Below are 18104 nucleotides of genomic sequence, written 5' to 3'. Positions count from 1 at the left end.
TGGAGAAGACTCCACTGATGGCAGATGGAGCTGAAGGCAGACGAGCTGAGTTTGGCCGCTGTGTGTATCAGAGGTGTGGCTGCTTATGTGGGCCTGGAACATGAGAACATGCTGACAACGTTTATGTCACAACTGTATGCATTTAATGAGCATCTCATCTGAATTATTAATGTACAGTTCCCCCAAAAAAGTATTTTGATGCTATAAAACCCATAAATTATTTAAGTACAAGCTGCAAGTTTGTAAAACCAGCATTAAGAAGGTAGCTATTGCATAGATGGTTTAACAAAGGTATCCTTTGTAAGATATATAGGCTTATTTGGAGGGGGTTTAGTTACTGGGAAGAGGTCTTTCCCAGGTAAGTTATATGCTTCTTGGCTGCAGCAAAGGGAACGTAATTTCTTACTTTGTCCTTCCTGCCAGCAAAGCTCTGGACGGTCTGACAGTGCTGCTCAGAGTTGTCTCCTCAGCGCTTTGTTCACTGCAGGCAGGTTTATAAACCACCTACACGTGAACAGGGCTGGCAGTGACAGCCCAATTGATACCACAGCTGGATTAACTGCCAGTGCACTTAGGAGACAGTGAAAATATACGGCCTGAGAAGGCCTGAGCGATTTGCTTTGCTCACTGCCCGTGAGTGGGAGCTGCGATTGGCAGTGCCAAAATAGTGCAGCAAGGATGCAGTGTCTGCAGCTACAGAACGCTGGGAGTTGGCACCATTATGCACAGGAGCCTTTTCCATTTGCTGCATCTTTTCTTATGACCAGAGTCAGGCACAGCAGTCAGTCAGGTCATGCTCTGGGGTCGCTGCTCTGCATCTCCTCGTGTGTGCACACGTGAAAACTGCAGAAAGCCTCTATAAACCAAGTGGCATGATTTGCTGTGTCCTTAGAGCACTTGCTGACACTGTATCTGGTGCTGATGGACACTGCAGATCAAATTTGCACGAACAGCAATAAGGACTACAGCGGAGGGAGCTTAACCTCAAAGAGACTCAGCAGCTGACACTCTGGATGTTTGAATTACATCTGAACTAAGCCCTTGATTAAATCTTGGCAGTGCCAAAAGCTCAAAGCATCAGCTGCAATTGATGCTGCTCTTTTTCCCCTCATACTGCTGAAATACTTATTGCAACGTGCAGTGCATCCATCTCACTACATTACATTGGTATGCAAAGACAAGGGGAGATGAGGCAATAAAGCCATCAGGCAGTACGTGGTCAGGCACATCTTCTTGGCTTCATTCACTGTTCTTTGTTTTTTTGCCTTTCTTCTTTTGAAGTGTTTCCAAGCCTAAGTAAAACTGCTTCCAGATGTGCTCAGTTGGAAGTTACAGAAAGTCATGTTAGCACCAAGACTATCTGGGTTCTGTGCTGTACCTGAATAGAGAGCTAGTCCCATCTTAACAGCTGCAGTGCTATCAACAGCAAGAGGGCCACAGGCAAAGGTTTTAGTTCTTCACTGCCATTAGCATTCTCTTTCCCCACATATTTCAGACTATAGTAGTTAGGGAACTCCTCTGACGCAGCCGCGCACTGAACCAGGGGCGCCTGGTAGGACGTGGGCCGTTTGTCGGGGCGGTCAGGGCTGGATCCATCCGTGGGCCTCTCCCCAATGTACAGCAGGCTGCGCTCCTTGGGGTCGTGCTCTGTTCTGAAGAGCTCGTACTCTGTGTGGGGCAGCCTGATGCCCAAAGCCAAGCAGCCGTTGGTTGGCGTTATATCCTGCTCCACACCGATGCTCCAGGAGCTCGCCAGCCCGCAGCTCCCTGGTTCAGAGGAGTTCAGCATCGTCACCGTCACCTGATCCATGGGTGTCACCCGCGCTTGTGTGACTTTGAAAGCCAGCTCCATGCCCCCCCTCACCTTGGAGGAGGGGACGCCCTGGGTGTAACGCCCAGATGCGTAAATGGTGAAGGTGGGCTGCTTGCAGAGCGGGTCAGAGTAGTGGTAGTAGTAGCCCTGCCAGGTGTGGTTGCTGCCATGGAAGATGAAGTACCGAGTGAGGAAGAGCACGGCAGGGCGCACCTCGCAGCGGGTGCTCACCCAGCTCCCGCTCAGCTGCACCGGCAGCTCAGCCTGGGCAGGCAGGATGGGCGGGTGGTGCTCGTCAGCTCTGTAGATAACCCCGCAGGCCGGGCAGGGATGCACGTGGTGCTGTGGGAGACAGAAAATATTCACATCACCCAATATGCCCAAAAACCCCTTTTCATAATCTTTTAAAACCCCCATTCCCACACCAACATGTCCAACTGCAACAAACTCAGTCCAGCACATCCCAGTAGGTTAAATGCAATGAAGAGCTCCGTGCCATTCTGAGCTGAGGCTTCGCACACAGCAGTGGAGCTGGAGAAGGCCACGAGCTGCTGCAGAGCGCAGCCCTGCGCCTCCGCCGTCCTTTGTCCAACAGAGGGTTTGGGCAGCATGGAACACCTCCTGGTCTGTGCATCACAACTGCTTTACGTCTCGTTAAGCAGGGTTGGAACGTTGTGCCATTTCCAGAACACGAGCTAATCTTTGCTGAACCGCTGTATGCAGCAAGGTTAAATAACTCAGTAGTTAACTGGAGAGTGGGTAATTTACATGTGAGTTGATTGGAGCCTACTGTAATTTAGTCATTTTCAGCTTGTTTTACTGCTACTGTCACATTAATGAGTGCTGACAGTACACAGTACATTATGGCTAAATAATCCCAGAAGTTGGCACATGTATCTGCTCTCCTTAGACAGGAAATTCTTTGATAATGAAAGGTAATTTGGGGAGAATGGGTTTCTTTAAAAGAGGTATAAATTTAAGGGAAAAAGAGTGGTATTTTCATCAAGAGGGTTTAAAAGCGATCCTAGCATAGCTGTGCTGCTCTCAGTAGCGCAGGCTGAAGGATCTGAGTCCAGTGACCAAAAAAGATGATAGAAAAGGCCGTGCCCGATGCACTGATCACTGTATGGACACAAAGGCAGCTGCCCAGCTCCCTCAGCACTCACTGATGTGAAGAATTCCTCCTGTATGGCAGCTCCTAACGATGGCCAAGTGGTGACATCATGCGCGGGTGCACCGCAGAGCTGTGAGCTGATTAATTACAGTGCTGCACTCAGAGAGTGGATTTCAGTATCTTTAAGTTCGGGTTTAAATTAACTTTTCGAAGTGTTTATGTTTACCATCTGGTTTTGCTCATATATATGGGTTTGGCCCAAGATTACAGAGTTTCAACCAATTTGGGAAGGTTACTGTGGAGGAGGAGGAGGTGCTGCTCTGTGCTTTTCTTTTTCCAGGCTCAGCTGCTGTCATCCAGCGTGTGGGGAAATGCTGCCCCCCATAATCTGACCCAAAAGAATCGTTGTTGTTGTTTTAACTCAGCTCCATCTGTCAGAATGCAGAGAGGTTCCCCCCATCTCACTGCTCAGTCATTTCTGAATGGATCAGCCACTATTCAGATGAAAATGTGCCTTCCTGGAGATAAAGGAACCTGCTGCAACCTATGAAACAAAACAAGAAGCCAGCAGGGCTCCTGCTCAGCTCTGTTTCTGCCACAGAGAACACTTGGTTCCAGTGTAATAGCATTTCTCAGAGCAGCTTCCTCCTCTAATGGCATTACACAGAGCAGTAACAATTTAATGGCAGACACTGGCTTCCTTGCTCCTCTCTGAAACTGAAGGATGTAACGGAGAGGGATGGGAGGCAAAAAGCAGAGTGGGCAGCAACACGCAGCCTGGAGCCTTCACTGCCTGTGGGGCAGGAAACCAGGAAATTGCATTTCCGAGGAGAGCAGAGCCAAAGAAAAGCCATTAACTGCAGCACCAGGCGAAGGCAGCCTGACTGCTGTGCTTGCTGAGTGCTCGCCCATCCCACTCCAGCAATCAGGGACAGGGGAACCCGCATCTCCTGGGGCTCAACATGCTGGCGATTGGCATTTTAACAACACAAAACTTCAGAGTGCTTTGCAAAGCCCGTGAGCTGAGCACAACACTTACCACAGCGCTCTGCAATGGACGCTGGTAACCCGTGGGTCGGTAGTGCAGCCGCTCCATCCAGTCCGTGTGGATGTCTCCCAGGTACAGCTCTTCCACCAGGCTGCTGCCACTCTGCTGGAGCCCAGGCAGGGGCTGGTGGTGCCTCTCCACCCGCACCAGGCTCAGCTCGTGCATGGCAAAGCCCAGGGCTGCAGTGCAGTCCCGCTCGGTTTTGGCACTGAGCAGTTCATAGAGGGCTCCGGGGGCCCAGGAACGGCCCGGGGGCAGGAACCCACTGCAGCCCTCACCCGAGCTTTGGTTGATGCGGGCGGCCACCTCCGTCATGGCCTTCTGGCTGTGGAAAACGATGCCCACCTTGTGCAGGTGGTAGTCGGCCTCGGTGGCCCCGCGGGTGATCCAGGAGGCCTGGCGCAGCCGCAGCTTGCCCTTGATGATCAGCGAGTAGGACGGCTCACGGCAGGACGGGTCCCAGTAGTAGAACTGGAAGGCTTTGAACAGGCGGTTGGCGTAGAAGAGGTACGAGCGGGTGAGGAACTCTGGGCCCGGCCGCACCTCACACCTGGGGACAGAGGCAGAGCTGAGACACCGGGTAGGGAAAGGAAAGGGGTAAGGAAAGGAAAGAAGGGTGCCTTGTGGGGAGCGGGGCTGGGGAGGGGAGAAGTGTGGGTCACAGGGGGTGTGGGTGGGCACGGCAACATGGGCTGACTGCAATATCTTCCAAGAGCCATCACCACAATGCAATGGCGGTGGGGACAGTCACTGGGTGTGATGTGATGCTCTGTGCCCAGCGGGAATAGAGGATGGAATCGCTCTGCAGCCCGCTCTGCCCTGCGGCACATGGAGGAGGGCGGCTGGTGGTGGGGCTGGGCCGGGTTGGGGTTCACTCCTTACCCGGTGGAGACCCACTGTCCGTCCAGGCGGGGCGGGAGCCGAGCCGCGATCCTGGAGCCGTCCTGCAGGTGGCGGAGCTGCTGCCGGCACCGCGGCTCCCAGCGCAGGGAGCGATCGGCGGCTGTGAGCGCTGAGCGGGGCGGGGAGAGAACGGGCGGATGGTCAGCAAACACACACATACACATACAAATACACACACAGATACACACACAGCCCCGCGGTTATCGGCCCCCATCTCCGGTACCTGCAGCCATCGGTCGCACCGGCGGCACCGCATCCCTCCTTTGTCCCCGCAGCCATTGCGGGGCAATAACCGAACCGGGAATTACGAGCTGGGAACGGCGGCCCCGCTGTCAGCCGCCATCAGGACGGCACTGTGTCACTTACCTCATTTCCCATAACAGCGGATGTTGTTGCCTATGGGGACGTGTGAGCACTAAGGTTACACGCTGAAGACCTTTTCCTGCACGCACATCAATACACACGCACACTCCCGTGTGTTATTCACTCGCAGGCAAACGCCCGCTGCCCTCCTGCTGAGTTTCCCTGGGGAAGGAAGGCGGATTTGCCTCTTTGAAATGGGGACCTAGCAAAGCTCCCACATCCCCATCGCTGTTCGTGCCCCACACGCGCCCGGACGGGGCTTCAGCCCGAGTCCGATGCACAGATTCAGCCACTTTTGTACACAGCGAATGTCTTACACAAGGCAGGAACAGCATCTTCAACATGTGCAGATGTTACACAGAGACCCTGCAACCAGCACAGGGAATAACCGCACGGCACAGGAGCGCAGCTGAGCAGGAACAGCAGCAGCCGAGCGACCCAAAGGCGCTGCAGGAGGATGATGCTCTGTGAGCTCACCACGCGCTGCAGAGCAGGAACCGGCTGGAATGAGACATTATTGGTGCCGAGGGGTCTCTCTGGAGCAGACTCACAATTGTTCTGTTTTAATCATCTGTGAAGGGCCTGGCAGGGCGAGCAGGGACAGCCTGCTCCTTCTCAACTGCTCGCATTGCATCGTGCTTCCTAAATATCGGTTCTTGTGAGCCCTCGCATGAAAACATGACAAACCTGAACACAAAGGCCTGGCTACTGGTTAAGGCTGCAGCCTGGCAGCTCCGTGGGTACCCATCAGATGGCACCGTTTGTTCTGTGCTCTCACCCACTGCAGATCATAGGGGCCAAATCTGCTCTTGCTTCCAACCACGGAAGGGCCCTGGAGGTGTTGGTGCGGTCTGTGGTTCCACCAAGGCAGCAGCAGTGAATACAGCCCCGTGCTGAACTTGCTGACTGCTGTGTGTGTGTTTATTGCGGCAGAAGCCTCAGTGTTTGACTGAAGCCTTATTGCTGCTTTTGGCAGAGACACTAAAAGTCTGCATTATTTGAGAGCACAGACACTGTGGCAACAGCATCACAAGGTTCTGACACATTCGATAGGAAAGGGAATATTTTATGATCAGGATCAAACCCCACAGGGGAGAAATGAAAGAAAAAAAGCAAGAAAAAGTGAAAACAAGAACCGTGCAGAATGTAAATATTTGACGTGACGGGAATTCCTTGGGATTTTATCTTAGCTGAGCATGGGACTCCGAGCTGAATGCATCCTCAGACCAAAAGCTACTGGATTGTATCCAGATTTTGTGGCTGCTTTTCTCTCTCCAGTCCTCCAGCCCAGCCCCACCAGATCCAAACAGCGTTTCAGCTTGGAAAGGTTCGGCTCCAGACCTAAAATCTGTAGCTCGGGCACATTTTGATTCCAAGAGCAGCATAAAGTGGCTGTCACTCATGTGTCACTCTGTCACTCAGCCCCTGGGGACGCCCGTCAGCACAGCTCCTCTCTCCATCTTAAGACAGACACAAGCTGACTGCATGATAGAGCTCTTGGGCAACAGGGGGGAGGAATTAATGACAATTCATCTTCGAGACAAAAATATTCGTAGGAAAATCTAAAAAAAACCCTCCAACTGTGATCTCTTCCACTCTCCTGTTATCCTGTCTGTCTGTATTGATTAACCACAAGCGTTTCCAGAGAGCTCCTCAGTGCAGCAGCTAGACAAAACAGGATCTTTTTCCAGCCTTCTGGTGCGTGCTGCATCCAAAGCACTGGCCCAAGGTCTCCAGGCAGAAGGGCTGCACAAGCACTCAGGCAATTAGGAACAACAGGCTGATCCCTGGAACCAGCAGAAACTGGACCAAGTCTTGAGACAACTGCAGTAACAAATATGAATCGACTATTCCATACTCCCATTTGTATAAGCAACTGTTAGAAAGAATCAGGCCCATGGCATCAAATGATAGAAAGGCAGAACTGGAAATTCCTACGCAAAGTAAATTCTTGGTAAAATTAGGACGAAAGATTCCTAGGCAATGGCCAAGCCTGAAATGAGAACCTGCCACAGGAGCTGTGCTACACATGTACTCCGTGCTGCAGATTCAGATTCGTTTCTCCATTCTGAAGGAAAAAAAGTCCCATCCAGGAGAGAAATACTGCAGTGTGCTCTGCTGGAAGCAAACCTTGTTTGTGTTTCTCCATGCAGACTGACTTTGGAAAAAAGCAAAGTTGAGTCACACATCTGTTCCTTTGTAAATGGAGGAGAAAATGCCTACATTAGAGTTGGCACCACATTAGTTACTGAAGATGAACTCTTCTCCAGAGCTAGATTGCTTAATCTGTTCTGTTATTGCCTCCTATGGCCAGCATTTATTATTTCCATTTATAAATCTAATGTTTCAGTTGGTCACCCATTCACAGGGATAAGATCAGCGCCTGAAGTCATGGAGCATTACACATCTCTTCATTTAGAGATGACCTAAAACCTTTGATATTTTTCTGAGGAATGTTCGGACTGGAATGAAATGGGTGATAAGAAACTTATCAATGTATTCTGCTTAAGTAAATTGCACTTATCCACACAGACTTCATTAACAGAGCAAAGCAGCGTTTCCTTAGCATTTTTCTCTCCTGAGAACATGCAGACTGGATTCTGGGGTAGCCACTAAAGGAATAAGGATTCTTTCAAAAGCAAAGACGTCTGTACTGAGCAAATCAATTTCTTTTGCATTTGTGTGGAGATTAAGCCAGTGGTGCTTTTTATTCACTCAGAATAAGGCATTCCCAAGAGAACAACTCTGTGGGAACAGATCTATTTTATTTTATGATATTATAAAGTTATAAAACTTAAATAAAACCCACTGGGGGTGGAGCAGTGTATCGCCGCACAACTCTGCATTCTGCTTACATTCAAACTGAACCCAGTTTTGGACAGGTCTTAAGCACATGCTTAAGTCTAATTGGTTTCAGTGAAACTTAAGCATGAGCTCCAAATTAAACCAGTTCATGAGCATTTTTCCTGATTAGTAATGCCTCCCTGAACTGAAGCCAGAATGTGGTCAAGTGGTTGAGGGATGATGCCAGTGCTTTCACTGGAGTTCTGTTTGGCTTCTGGAAAAGTATTTCTATTATTCATCCCTTATTTTTCAGTAAAGTGGGCATAGATAGAGCTACTTCACTAGACTGATGCTGTCTGTGCTGCTTTGAATTCACTAGATGTTTCTTTGTATTCTTTGAAGAGTGGCACAGTAAACCTATTAGATGTGTTAGCTATCACTGCAGAGCAGCCCCTTGTGACCATATACAACGTTCTGCAGATCCAAAGAGGGAGCTCAGCTCACTCAGAAGTCCCAAGCAGCTCCGGGTTTTGGAGAAGAACTTTCTGAAACATAAATTCACCACATAACTTCAAGCATAATGGAAAACAAGTCCAGACGCTGCATTGTATGGCTTTAGCCTGTCTTCTGTGGCTGTGATCATTGTCTGATTTGTCTCATGTCCACAATTAAAGTCATGGAGCACTTGTGGTGAGCTGTCTAGGGGTTTTGAAGGCACTAGAGAAGTAAATATTTTGTTCTTGGAATCATGGAACCATTTATTTCTCCTGTAAGTGTCATGTCCAGGCGTAGATGACAAGACAGATGGAATTTGTAGGAGGTAAAGGGAGAAGGGAGAAGATATTCTCTCCTCCATGTCAGAGATCTTCTTCAGTGTAAACTACATTTAAATAAAAAGGCTCTTAAAACTGCTCTCTCTGGCTGTTTACGCTGAAGAAAACCAGACCTGACACTGTAAATAGGATTGCAGGGCTCGATCCCGCTTTCATTGGAGTCAGAAATAGGAAAGATCCCATGACTGCAACAACACAGCGTCAGGACCTTATTCAGAAGGTGCCTTGCTCCATAAACTGGCATGAATACTCCACTTCAAGAACACAGCAGTACAAAGGAGAAATGGGGTACGACACGTTCTCTCGCCAGATGGAGTGAACAAAGCAAGGCACAGGAAGGCGAAAGACACAGAAATGCTTGAACTTTTCCTACTTGAACATCGATGAGAACTTCAGTTTGGTTTTGGTGACACGGATGAGATCCCAGTGAAACACCTGGACGGTGAGAGATGGGTGAGAGCAGCTGGAGAATCAAAAGCAACCCAGCTCAGCTCCATGCTGAACAATACCCCAGGGGTAAAAGCATGACTCAGTTAAATTCTAACCAGAATTCATGTTCTAACCAAACGGGAAATAGGACATCTATCTTCCGTAAGTTAGACAAGATGGCAACTCAATAGAGAATACAGTGCATGGTTCTGAAAGTAATGGCATACCATCATTTTGACTCTACAGCACATCCATGGAGTTCTGTCAATACCCTCCAACCCCTGCACAGACACTTTACCAGTGGCTATTGTGGCTGCTTTTAATAGTGATGGCTCAGCATATTTTCTCGCAGAGTGCTTTGAAGAGTGGAACTGGTAATCAGGCAATGGCTTGGCTATAAAATGCCAACCTCATTTTAAACATCTAAATCACTCACATGGACCATAAGCACAGAGAGGACCACCCACCACATAACATTAACATAAATATAGCATTCCCCCAAAGCAAAATGAGCAACTGGAACTGGCGGGAGCTGAGAGAAGAACAACAGAAAATGATTAGGGGGTGGGAGAGATTGAGTTACGAAGTAAGAATTAAAAGAGCAGAGCACATGCAGCCTGGCTGAGTGACAAGTAGGGAGAGAGATGGACATGATAACAGCCTATAAATATTCACAAAGCATAAACACCAAGGAAGGGAAGGAATTCCTTACAGCGAATAAAGAGGTTCTGTTGGGAGTGAATGAAGAGTGAAAAAAATGTGCCTTGTATATCAGTGTGAACTTCTTGAGGCACAATCCAGTAGGCAGCACAAGTCCACTTGCTTGGCAGGATTTTGAGGGATTGAACAAAGCTTTAGTACAGCAGGGAATAACCCGCTCTTGGCAGGGAGCTGGAGGGATGCTGAGAGTGGCCTTTCAGTCCCCCACTGCCATGGAGCACTCTCAGTCCCCAGCTCCCACGGGAGACAGCTGCTCTCCTGTGTAAGCTCATTGTTTGCCCTCCTCCTCCTCCTCAAGATCGCCTCCGTGGGTTCAGAAATTCATGCCAGAGGCACCAAGGCATTTAGGCACATAAACATATAACAACTGCAATAGGTTCTAACTGCTGGACACAGCTGGGAATCCCAGTATGTCCCCGCAACTCACTGTTGGAAACCTAAGTCCAGGAAATTAGATTATAAACCCTCTAAAGCAAGATTGTTCCTTTTGTTCTCTCCTTATTTAGCACCTAACACAATAGGAGTCTTGGCACTGCTGCAAGGATACTGTTTATAGTAATAAAAACAGGATCTAATGGGATCTAATAGTCTGGGGCTACTCGGCCCACACAAAGCCAAGGATAAGGAGAGCATTCAAAAGCACTCATAATAGAAGGCATCCTCAGAAATAAACACATTCTGCACAAAGGTGATAAACTGATACACGTTCCACACCAGAAATATGCGCACACTTAACACAGAACCACAAGTGACCACAGAAAAAGGTTACCTGTTCAGCTGAAGCAGAGGATTAAAGTTACTTCTCACATGTGTTTTGGGGTCTGGGTGTGGTTTCTAGATAGCCTGAAATTTCAGCCTACTGTTTCTCCTGTCAACATCAGCCAAGATTTGATGTGTTCCAGCTCCTCCAAACACAGACGACAGATGCTGAAATCAAAGTTGACATTCAACCTACGCACTGTATAATCTAATAACGGGACTTGTGCTACTCAAAATTAACAAAACTTGGGATTTTCTTTCCTTTTTTCCACAGCAAAACAAACTATGAAAACTGAGCTGTTCTCTGAAAAATATGAAAAGCTTTAAAAAGTGTAATTGTGATTTTGTATTAACAGGTCAGAGGAGACACTTAAAGACGTAACCTGCCAATGTCCAGCACCTGTGGCTTCAGTGTGACCCAGGTAAATGCATTTCCCTCAGTGGGGAGCTGGGTGTATAAGCTGATCCCAGAGCACTGGGGTAAAAGCTCCTTGATGTGGACAAGACCAAAATGTCACATTTTTGACAGAGCTTCATATCAGCACAGAAGAAACCATGGGGAAGTTTTTCAGTGATGGATCAAATGGCTGCATTCAAGTTTAAAGCTTTAATTCATGAGCCAGACTCAAGCAGATTTCTTTGAACAGTCAGTGGTGACGTTTCCCCTGTTGATTTATGTACCAGCACAGCAACTGTAGGACGAGAGACATTACTGAACTGATACAATCAGGCCCTGCGTCTATCAGGGCCATGGGAGCTGAGCTGCATCACAGCATTCCCAGGTTCAGACCAACTCAAAACCATCAGCATGAAAGACCGTATTACTACACCATCACAGTGCTAAAACTAATGATGATTGAACTCTTTTATCACTTAACAATCTGGAGGTTTGGAATTTCAAACAGATTTTTTTTCCCCTAATACACAGAAATACAACTTTCCCAATTCTGCTCTCTAACGTATGAGACCGTCGGAACTCTCTAAAGGGAAACAAAACCAACCCAACAGATTGCAGCTTGCTGAGCCCTCAGATGTTACACAATTTAAATACGGTAGAGAGGAAGCAGTTACATGAATCACATTTTCAGTTGCTGGCAGCAACCTCAGCCTATAGAAGAAGGGTTACACTTTGGAATTCCCACTTTCTCACTGTCAGTTCCTGGTTAATGATGTATCTGAGGTGCATTGTCTTGAAATGATGAAATTAGGAAGTCTCTGTTTTCACGGCCTTATCCTCCTCAACAAACAGGTAAGAAAACCAAAGGAACTGGCTGAGGGCGCTGTGTAGGTGCTTCCTAATTTTGAGGTTGATTTCAGCAGTGATTGTATCTCATCCATGAAAGCGTTGTTTTTACAGATGACACACACTGTGTTGTGGGGAAACACAGGATCCCATTGAAAGCAGAATCTCTTTCCAAACTTTGTTCTGCCAGATGCAGCCTCCCCAAGCACTGGATTCCAGCTTTGGTTTTCTTCATTGCAATTTCTGGCTTTTGAAAATCTCCTTACTCAACAATTTGTGCTTGTGGGGAAAATACAGAAACCACACGATTTTTTTTTTTCTTTCACTTGTGCTTTTTTCACATCTCAGCCTTGTTTTTATCTATATCCACATACTTTGAACACGGCTAAGCTATAATTATGGAAGAACAAATAGAGTCAGATCACACAGCCCAGCAGAATACATTAGTTGTTGTTTTTTTGGCCAACTCAAGAACTGGAGAAGTAAAAAAAATAATAATCCCAACTTGGAAAAATTACATTAGTAAATATTGCCCAAATGAAAGATCTGAACCAAAGAGATGATGTGCATTTAATAGCAGACACATATGTATATACACCCATAATACATATGCACACACCTATATTTAATTCAGTGCTACCACATAGAGGATTCTCTTCCTATTCTCACAACTGAATGCAACTGCTGATGTTATCTTACCCCAACACTGTCATTTTCTAACTTAAAAATAAACTCTGAAAGTGTTAAAGCCACGTAGGAGAAGCTCCACATGAAAAATAGCAGCGTCGTGTTATTGGAACGCAAAGACTTCAATGAAAGCTTGGGTGAAAACTTAGCAAGTCTCTGGGGACATTTCTAAGAATGAGTGATTCTTTGCTGGATGGAACTCCCAGATCAGGTCCTGTTACCTAACTGAGGGGTTATTTCAACTAATTATGCACTGGTGTCATGCTGATGTTCAGCTTCATGCTGAATTCCCAGTGCCAGTCTCACACACACTGCAATCCCTGGCAAACCTCGCTCTGGTTTTAATGAGCTCTGGAACCAACTTAGCTATTCAAACACATCTTTTAGGGTCCAACTTCTTACTGAAATCAGTGGAAATTCTGTCACTGACACTAGATGGAAAAGCACTGGGCTTTAATTGATTGGACTAAAACTGCAGGGCGATCTAAGAAAGCGGTATTCAATTAGACTTACATGAGTAATCTTACATAATGCAGCACAGCAGATCTCTGAGCAGAGCAACTGGAGCTAATGAAATCTCTAGAGGCAGAATATGTATTTCTCAACCTGTGGATTCTTCCGTCTGGGGAACTGTGTATGACAAAGATCCCAGACAAGGGAACAGACAAGTAACCCTACGTTACCATACAGAGACTTAGAGACTTTCTGTGGTCCGGTCCGTTACTCCCAGTGCAAGTAATTCCCAACAGCTGTCACTACACAATTCCTCTACAACAGTCACTAAATGGAGCCCAGAGTTTCACAGGCAGTCAGTGCGATATTTGGCTGCCCAGAGACTCAGATGAGCAAAGTAAGTGGCAGAAAAGAATGGAAAGAAAGGAAACCCAGCTTTGGCACAGGGACACAGGGACACGCTGCCCCTTCTTTCCACCTGTTCAGGGGCACACAGCTCCACCCGAGGGTCTCCCAAGCATTTCCCAAGGCAACCTCTGTGTGAGGATGAGGAGCATCCCCAGGTCCTGCCCTCTGCCACCATCAGAATCATTTCTCCTGTCTCACCGCTCCGCTGTCTTTGTTCTCCCACCCGGTCTCTTCAGACAGAACCTTCACTTCTGCAGCCACTCCAAGAACTGAAAGGCGGCTGCAAATACTCACCCTGCACCGCTCGGGGGTCCCACAGCCGCGTGCCCGGGGGAGACGCTTCAGCAGCGCTGCAGTACCGGACAGGTGCAAACCGGGACACCCCCCGGCACCAACCACCCCCCGGGGAGCAGCAGCTCGTGCTGTTTGTTCTGCGTTGCTCCCCGTGCCGCGTCCCGTCTCGCGACTTCCCCTCCGTCTCCCCGCTGCCGGTTCGCAGGGAGGCGGCGTGCAGCTCCCCAACACTCTCCCCCGCTTCCCTCCGCTCCGGGGCTGCACATACCTACGAGCAGCCCGACGAGCCACCAGCCCCGGACCATGTTGGACGATGCTCCGCTTCCTGGCCGTGATTAGCGCGACCGCCGCCGGTGCCCGCGTTGCTCAGCGGGGCGCAGCTCGCGACGGTGCGGCCATGGGACGGTCCGTTGCTCGCGGGGCGGCTCGGGAGCAGCCACAGGCTTCCGAAAAGGGGTAAGAAAAAAACCAACAAGATATTAAAAAAAAAAAAAAAAAGAAAACCCCCCCAACAACTTCTCACGCCTACGCCGTGAAGCGCGTCCCCTCCGACTGCTGATAGCTGTAATGGAGCTTGGCAGCCACAGGTTCAAGTTGCCAGAAGAGGTGGAGACTCCGCCGCCCGCGCCCCACACGCGGCCGCGCATCGCACACGCGGAGCGGGGCGATCCGTCCTGGCGCCTACGGGCGGATCCCGGCGGGTCCAGCGTCCCCTCGGCGGACATCGCGACCACCTGAATGGGGACGGTGTCTCTCCTCATCCCACACGGCAGCATGGCCACAGCACCGCCATCTGACCGCAGTTCGCTTCACCTGCAGCCCTCAAGAGACACCAGCGTGCACCCCAAAGAGCCAAAACGCATTTAACGACCTCTTGCCATCCCTCATGGCTGTGGGTGCTGCTTACCGAGCTAGGCCCCCAGGGTGGCAGTGATGGATGGAAGGCCTATAACCAGCTCTGGATTAAAACGTATCTAGAGCAAAATGCACTTTTCCTCATCTGCATCAGTGATTAGCAATGAATGGGAAATGAGATGCTGACTAGAGGTGACACCAGTCATTTGCTGCCCTTTGAACAAAACCAACTAATGTGTGTCCCAGTAACGCATGGACTGGGATGCCTTGGGAAGCAGTGAGGGGAAGGGGCCAAGCTGTAATGACTCGGATAGTTTAATACTCATTGCAGTGCCTGCGCTAAAGGCTGAGGTTTAGCGCTTATTTCCGGACTGAAAAACTAGACTCAGTCTTTTGCAGATGAGAGAGGCACAAAGCAGAATGCACACATGCCCACTGCACGATCCCAAGGCTCTGCAGACTCGCTTCCCCTAATGACAGTGGCTGTTTCACTCCATGAATGGAAACATGAAGGCGAAAAAAAGCTGCTCTCCACGTTCACAGCAGTAACATGCAGATGGCGACGAGCAGAAGCAGAGGCCCCGTTCCCATGTTTGCTGAGCAGAGGCGTTGGAGCCCTGGAGTGAGGTCTCAGTGAGTGCAGCAGTTTTATTACTTTGTCAAAAATAACACATAACATCTTTAGCGCAAAGTGGGACAGACTTATCTGCCTTGGGTGCCTAAAGAATTAGAGTTTAACGATACTTGCCAAGATAAAAATAACAAAGTCCATTTGTAATGCAGACACTCCTTTCTCTAGCTGATGTTTTTATCTCTTTTTGTTTCCCAAATTCCCCAGACCAGTCATTCTCGGTAAATGTCCAAACTGCTGCGGTTTTATTATATTTACAAATACATCAATTATCACACGCATCGGCAACAAAAAAAAGCCAACCTTTTTAATGATGGTGGGGAGAAATGGATGGTTTTACAGTCGGTGCCTTGAGGAAGCAGCACCCAGAGCACTGAAGCAATGCCAGGAGATGGCACAGCTTCCACCAGAAGCAAACCAGAAGTTTCTGGCTCTGTATTTCTCCTGTGATTCTTCACACCTTCTGACCTGTAATCCTAATCTGCTTCAATCCTTCTGCAGTAGTTTGACTATGGGGCTTTTTTATTTTGAGGGAAGGAGTAAAACCAAAGCATTTTCAAAGCATCTTTTACACAGGTGTAAACTATTGTGAGTTTTATCCCATAACCATCAGACTAAGGAGGCACAGTGATTTCATTCCTATAGCTCCTTTCATCCCTGCAGCTCCCAAAGGCCTTTATCAAAGCAACCAGGTTACAGGCAGTTTTCCTTTGGAAGGATTCCTCGTGCCACTGTGGTGCTGCAGGTCTGTCTGCACACAATGCAGTGCTCTGCTGTGCACCACCCCATGAGGATGAGTGCCACAGCCTGTTAGAAATGCAGGAGGATTTAGATAGGCAATCAAGTCTTCCAGCCTGGAAGCCTGCCAGTACATCAGGCTTAAATTCTCAACTTGTGTAAAAATTGCTGGGTAATCTTCAGTTCCTGCAGAGGAGCAGCAATGTAAAAATGCCCGTAATTTTTATTATCAAATAATTACTGACTACCTGCTGGGCAAAGCACGTGGAGGGAAACAAGTGATTGCAAATAAATAGCCTGTAATTCTAACAGAACTATGCGGCCTGATTTAAGCATTCAAAGTGAATATAAATGGTTCCTATTCTGTTTCAGGAGCACTCTGCTCACCGTGCTGTAAATACTAACACAGCTGTGGGGTAGCTGGGAACCAGACCAAGGTGTTTTTACATTAGCTATGCTTCACTTGCCTGGCACCTTGTGTAAATTCATCTCTGTGCAAAACAGGTACAGAATATTTGAACTCACAATCATGCACTCTTGTCAGGAACACAGGGCAATGAGTTGCCTAGCCCCCGAAGGCCAAATATTTTCTCTTCTCTTTGCCAGACTAGTAGGGATAGGCAACCACACATTAAGGCAGAAGGCCAGGAAACCAAAGATTAATAGGCTAACAGCCATGAAAATCCTGTTTGTCTGAAGAAAGAGATCCTCTCAGTAGATACTCGGGTCCCCAAAAAGTCCATGGCCATAAGCCATAGCAACTCCACTTCTGAAATTAGTTCTCTACGAGGTGGTACCAGGGAATAGAGAGTTTGCAGAGCTGAAAATGCTGGGTGTCCTGAAAGTGCTGAGTATGTGCATTTACAGCTAATGTTTATCCTGTAGAACCACTTGCACTCTATTTTAGTTTCAGGGGGAGCATTTTATGGGACTATGGGAATTCATATGCCCGAGCTGCTTTCTAGGATAGCCTGTATATTTAGGCACAAGACTGCTACAAAAGCATGAGGGAAAGTACGATATTAAAAAGAAAGATATTTCTTAACATTCAGACTCTGTTTTCAACCAGATCGTTTAATCTGCTATGGATGTTCACCTATAAAATATTATTCCGCTTCTGGATAGAGTTTAAAGGCACAACCAACATCTTTCCCAGTGTTTGTCAATGGCTTTCAAACCATGGCTGCTTTGACAAGTCTCAGTCAGGAATAGTTGGAATTGAATGGTGAACTTGGGGCAGGGGGTGCCTTGTGGGAGAAGGGCGACACAACCCTCATGGCAAGAACTTCACCAGATCTCCCTGGGAAACTCTGGAGGGAGCTATATACATTTAACACTCTTTGACTCACCGACAGACGTACCGTAATGCAGAGCTGGCAGGTGGGTACAGACAACAAAGATAGAAAAAGCTATAAAAAATAAACAAGCCTGGAAAGGATTCTCAGAAGAAGATAAATAAAAGGTGCAAATTCCGTTTCTTTCACTCTTAAATAAAAACAATTGATATGGCCAGAAGATTCTTTATCTGAAGTACAATGTACAGAGCCTTTATTCATTAAATCTCATAACATGGCCAAATTGAGCTAGTATTATCTTCCCCACAGGGACATTGCATTCCAGGGATGATATAATTCTCCAAACACAAAGCTGGTGTCATCAGTGCCAGTCCCAGGACATCGCTCAGCTACATCGTGCAGCAGAGAATAGTACTTCCCCTGCTGTGCAGTGTGCTATATTATTGCCACTCTCTTCAACATTAGTAAAGAAAGCATAACATTGCTTGCCTCTATGTCTTCTGCCTACCTGACATCAGGCAGGTTTGTTTCCTCTTGCTCTTTTTGTGCCTGGCATCAGGCTGTTTGGGCGCTGCCATTTGAGGCTGGTGGTAGATACTCACTGACTGCAGCTGCTTTGGCTGCCTTTGTCAGCCACCTTCAGCTGGTGGAGCGGGGAAGGACATGGCACCGTCCTTAGCTTTGATCTGCTCACTGAGAAGAAGCCTTTAAGAAAATCTTGCAGAGTCATTTAG

The 18104-nt window shown here is 48.0% G+C and overlaps 1 protein-coding gene across 3 annotated transcripts; it reads right to left on the bottom strand.

Moving 5' to 3' along the window:
- Window positions 1-120: 120 nt before the first annotated feature.
- On the bottom strand, window positions 121-15019 carry APCDD1L (APC down-regulated 1 like). 3 transcript variants are annotated; one of them, XM_085520559.1, is made up of 5 exons: window positions 14381-14586; window positions 14120-14294; window positions 4858-4987; window positions 3967-4525; window positions 121-2155 (listed from the first exon to the last, which is right to left on the bottom strand). In XM_085520559.1, the coding sequence occupies exons 2-5, from the start codon at window positions 14154-14156 to the stop codon at window positions 1391-1393; spliced, it is 1491 nt and encodes a 496-aa protein (XP_085376685.1). In that variant the 5' UTR covers window positions 14157-14294; window positions 14381-14586; the 3' UTR covers window positions 121-1390. The 3 variants fall into 3 exon arrangements, with proteins under 3 accessions (XP_085376685.1, XP_015737242.1, XP_015737243.1); XM_015881756.3 differs by having other exon boundaries at window positions 14120-15019; XM_015881757.3 differs by lacking the exons at window positions 14120-14294; window positions 14381-14586 and adding an exon at window positions 5102-5238.
- Window positions 15020-18104: the final 3085 nt, after the last annotated feature.

This window comes from Coturnix japonica, chromosome 19 (assembly GCF_054131305.1).
Source record: "Coturnix japonica strain WE chromosome 19, WE-NBRP24, whole genome shotgun sequence".
In the NCBI taxonomy this organism is placed as follows: Eukaryota; Metazoa; Chordata; class Aves; order Galliformes; family Phasianidae; genus Coturnix; species Coturnix japonica.
This window is presented reverse-complemented; position numbering and strand designations above follow the sequence as displayed.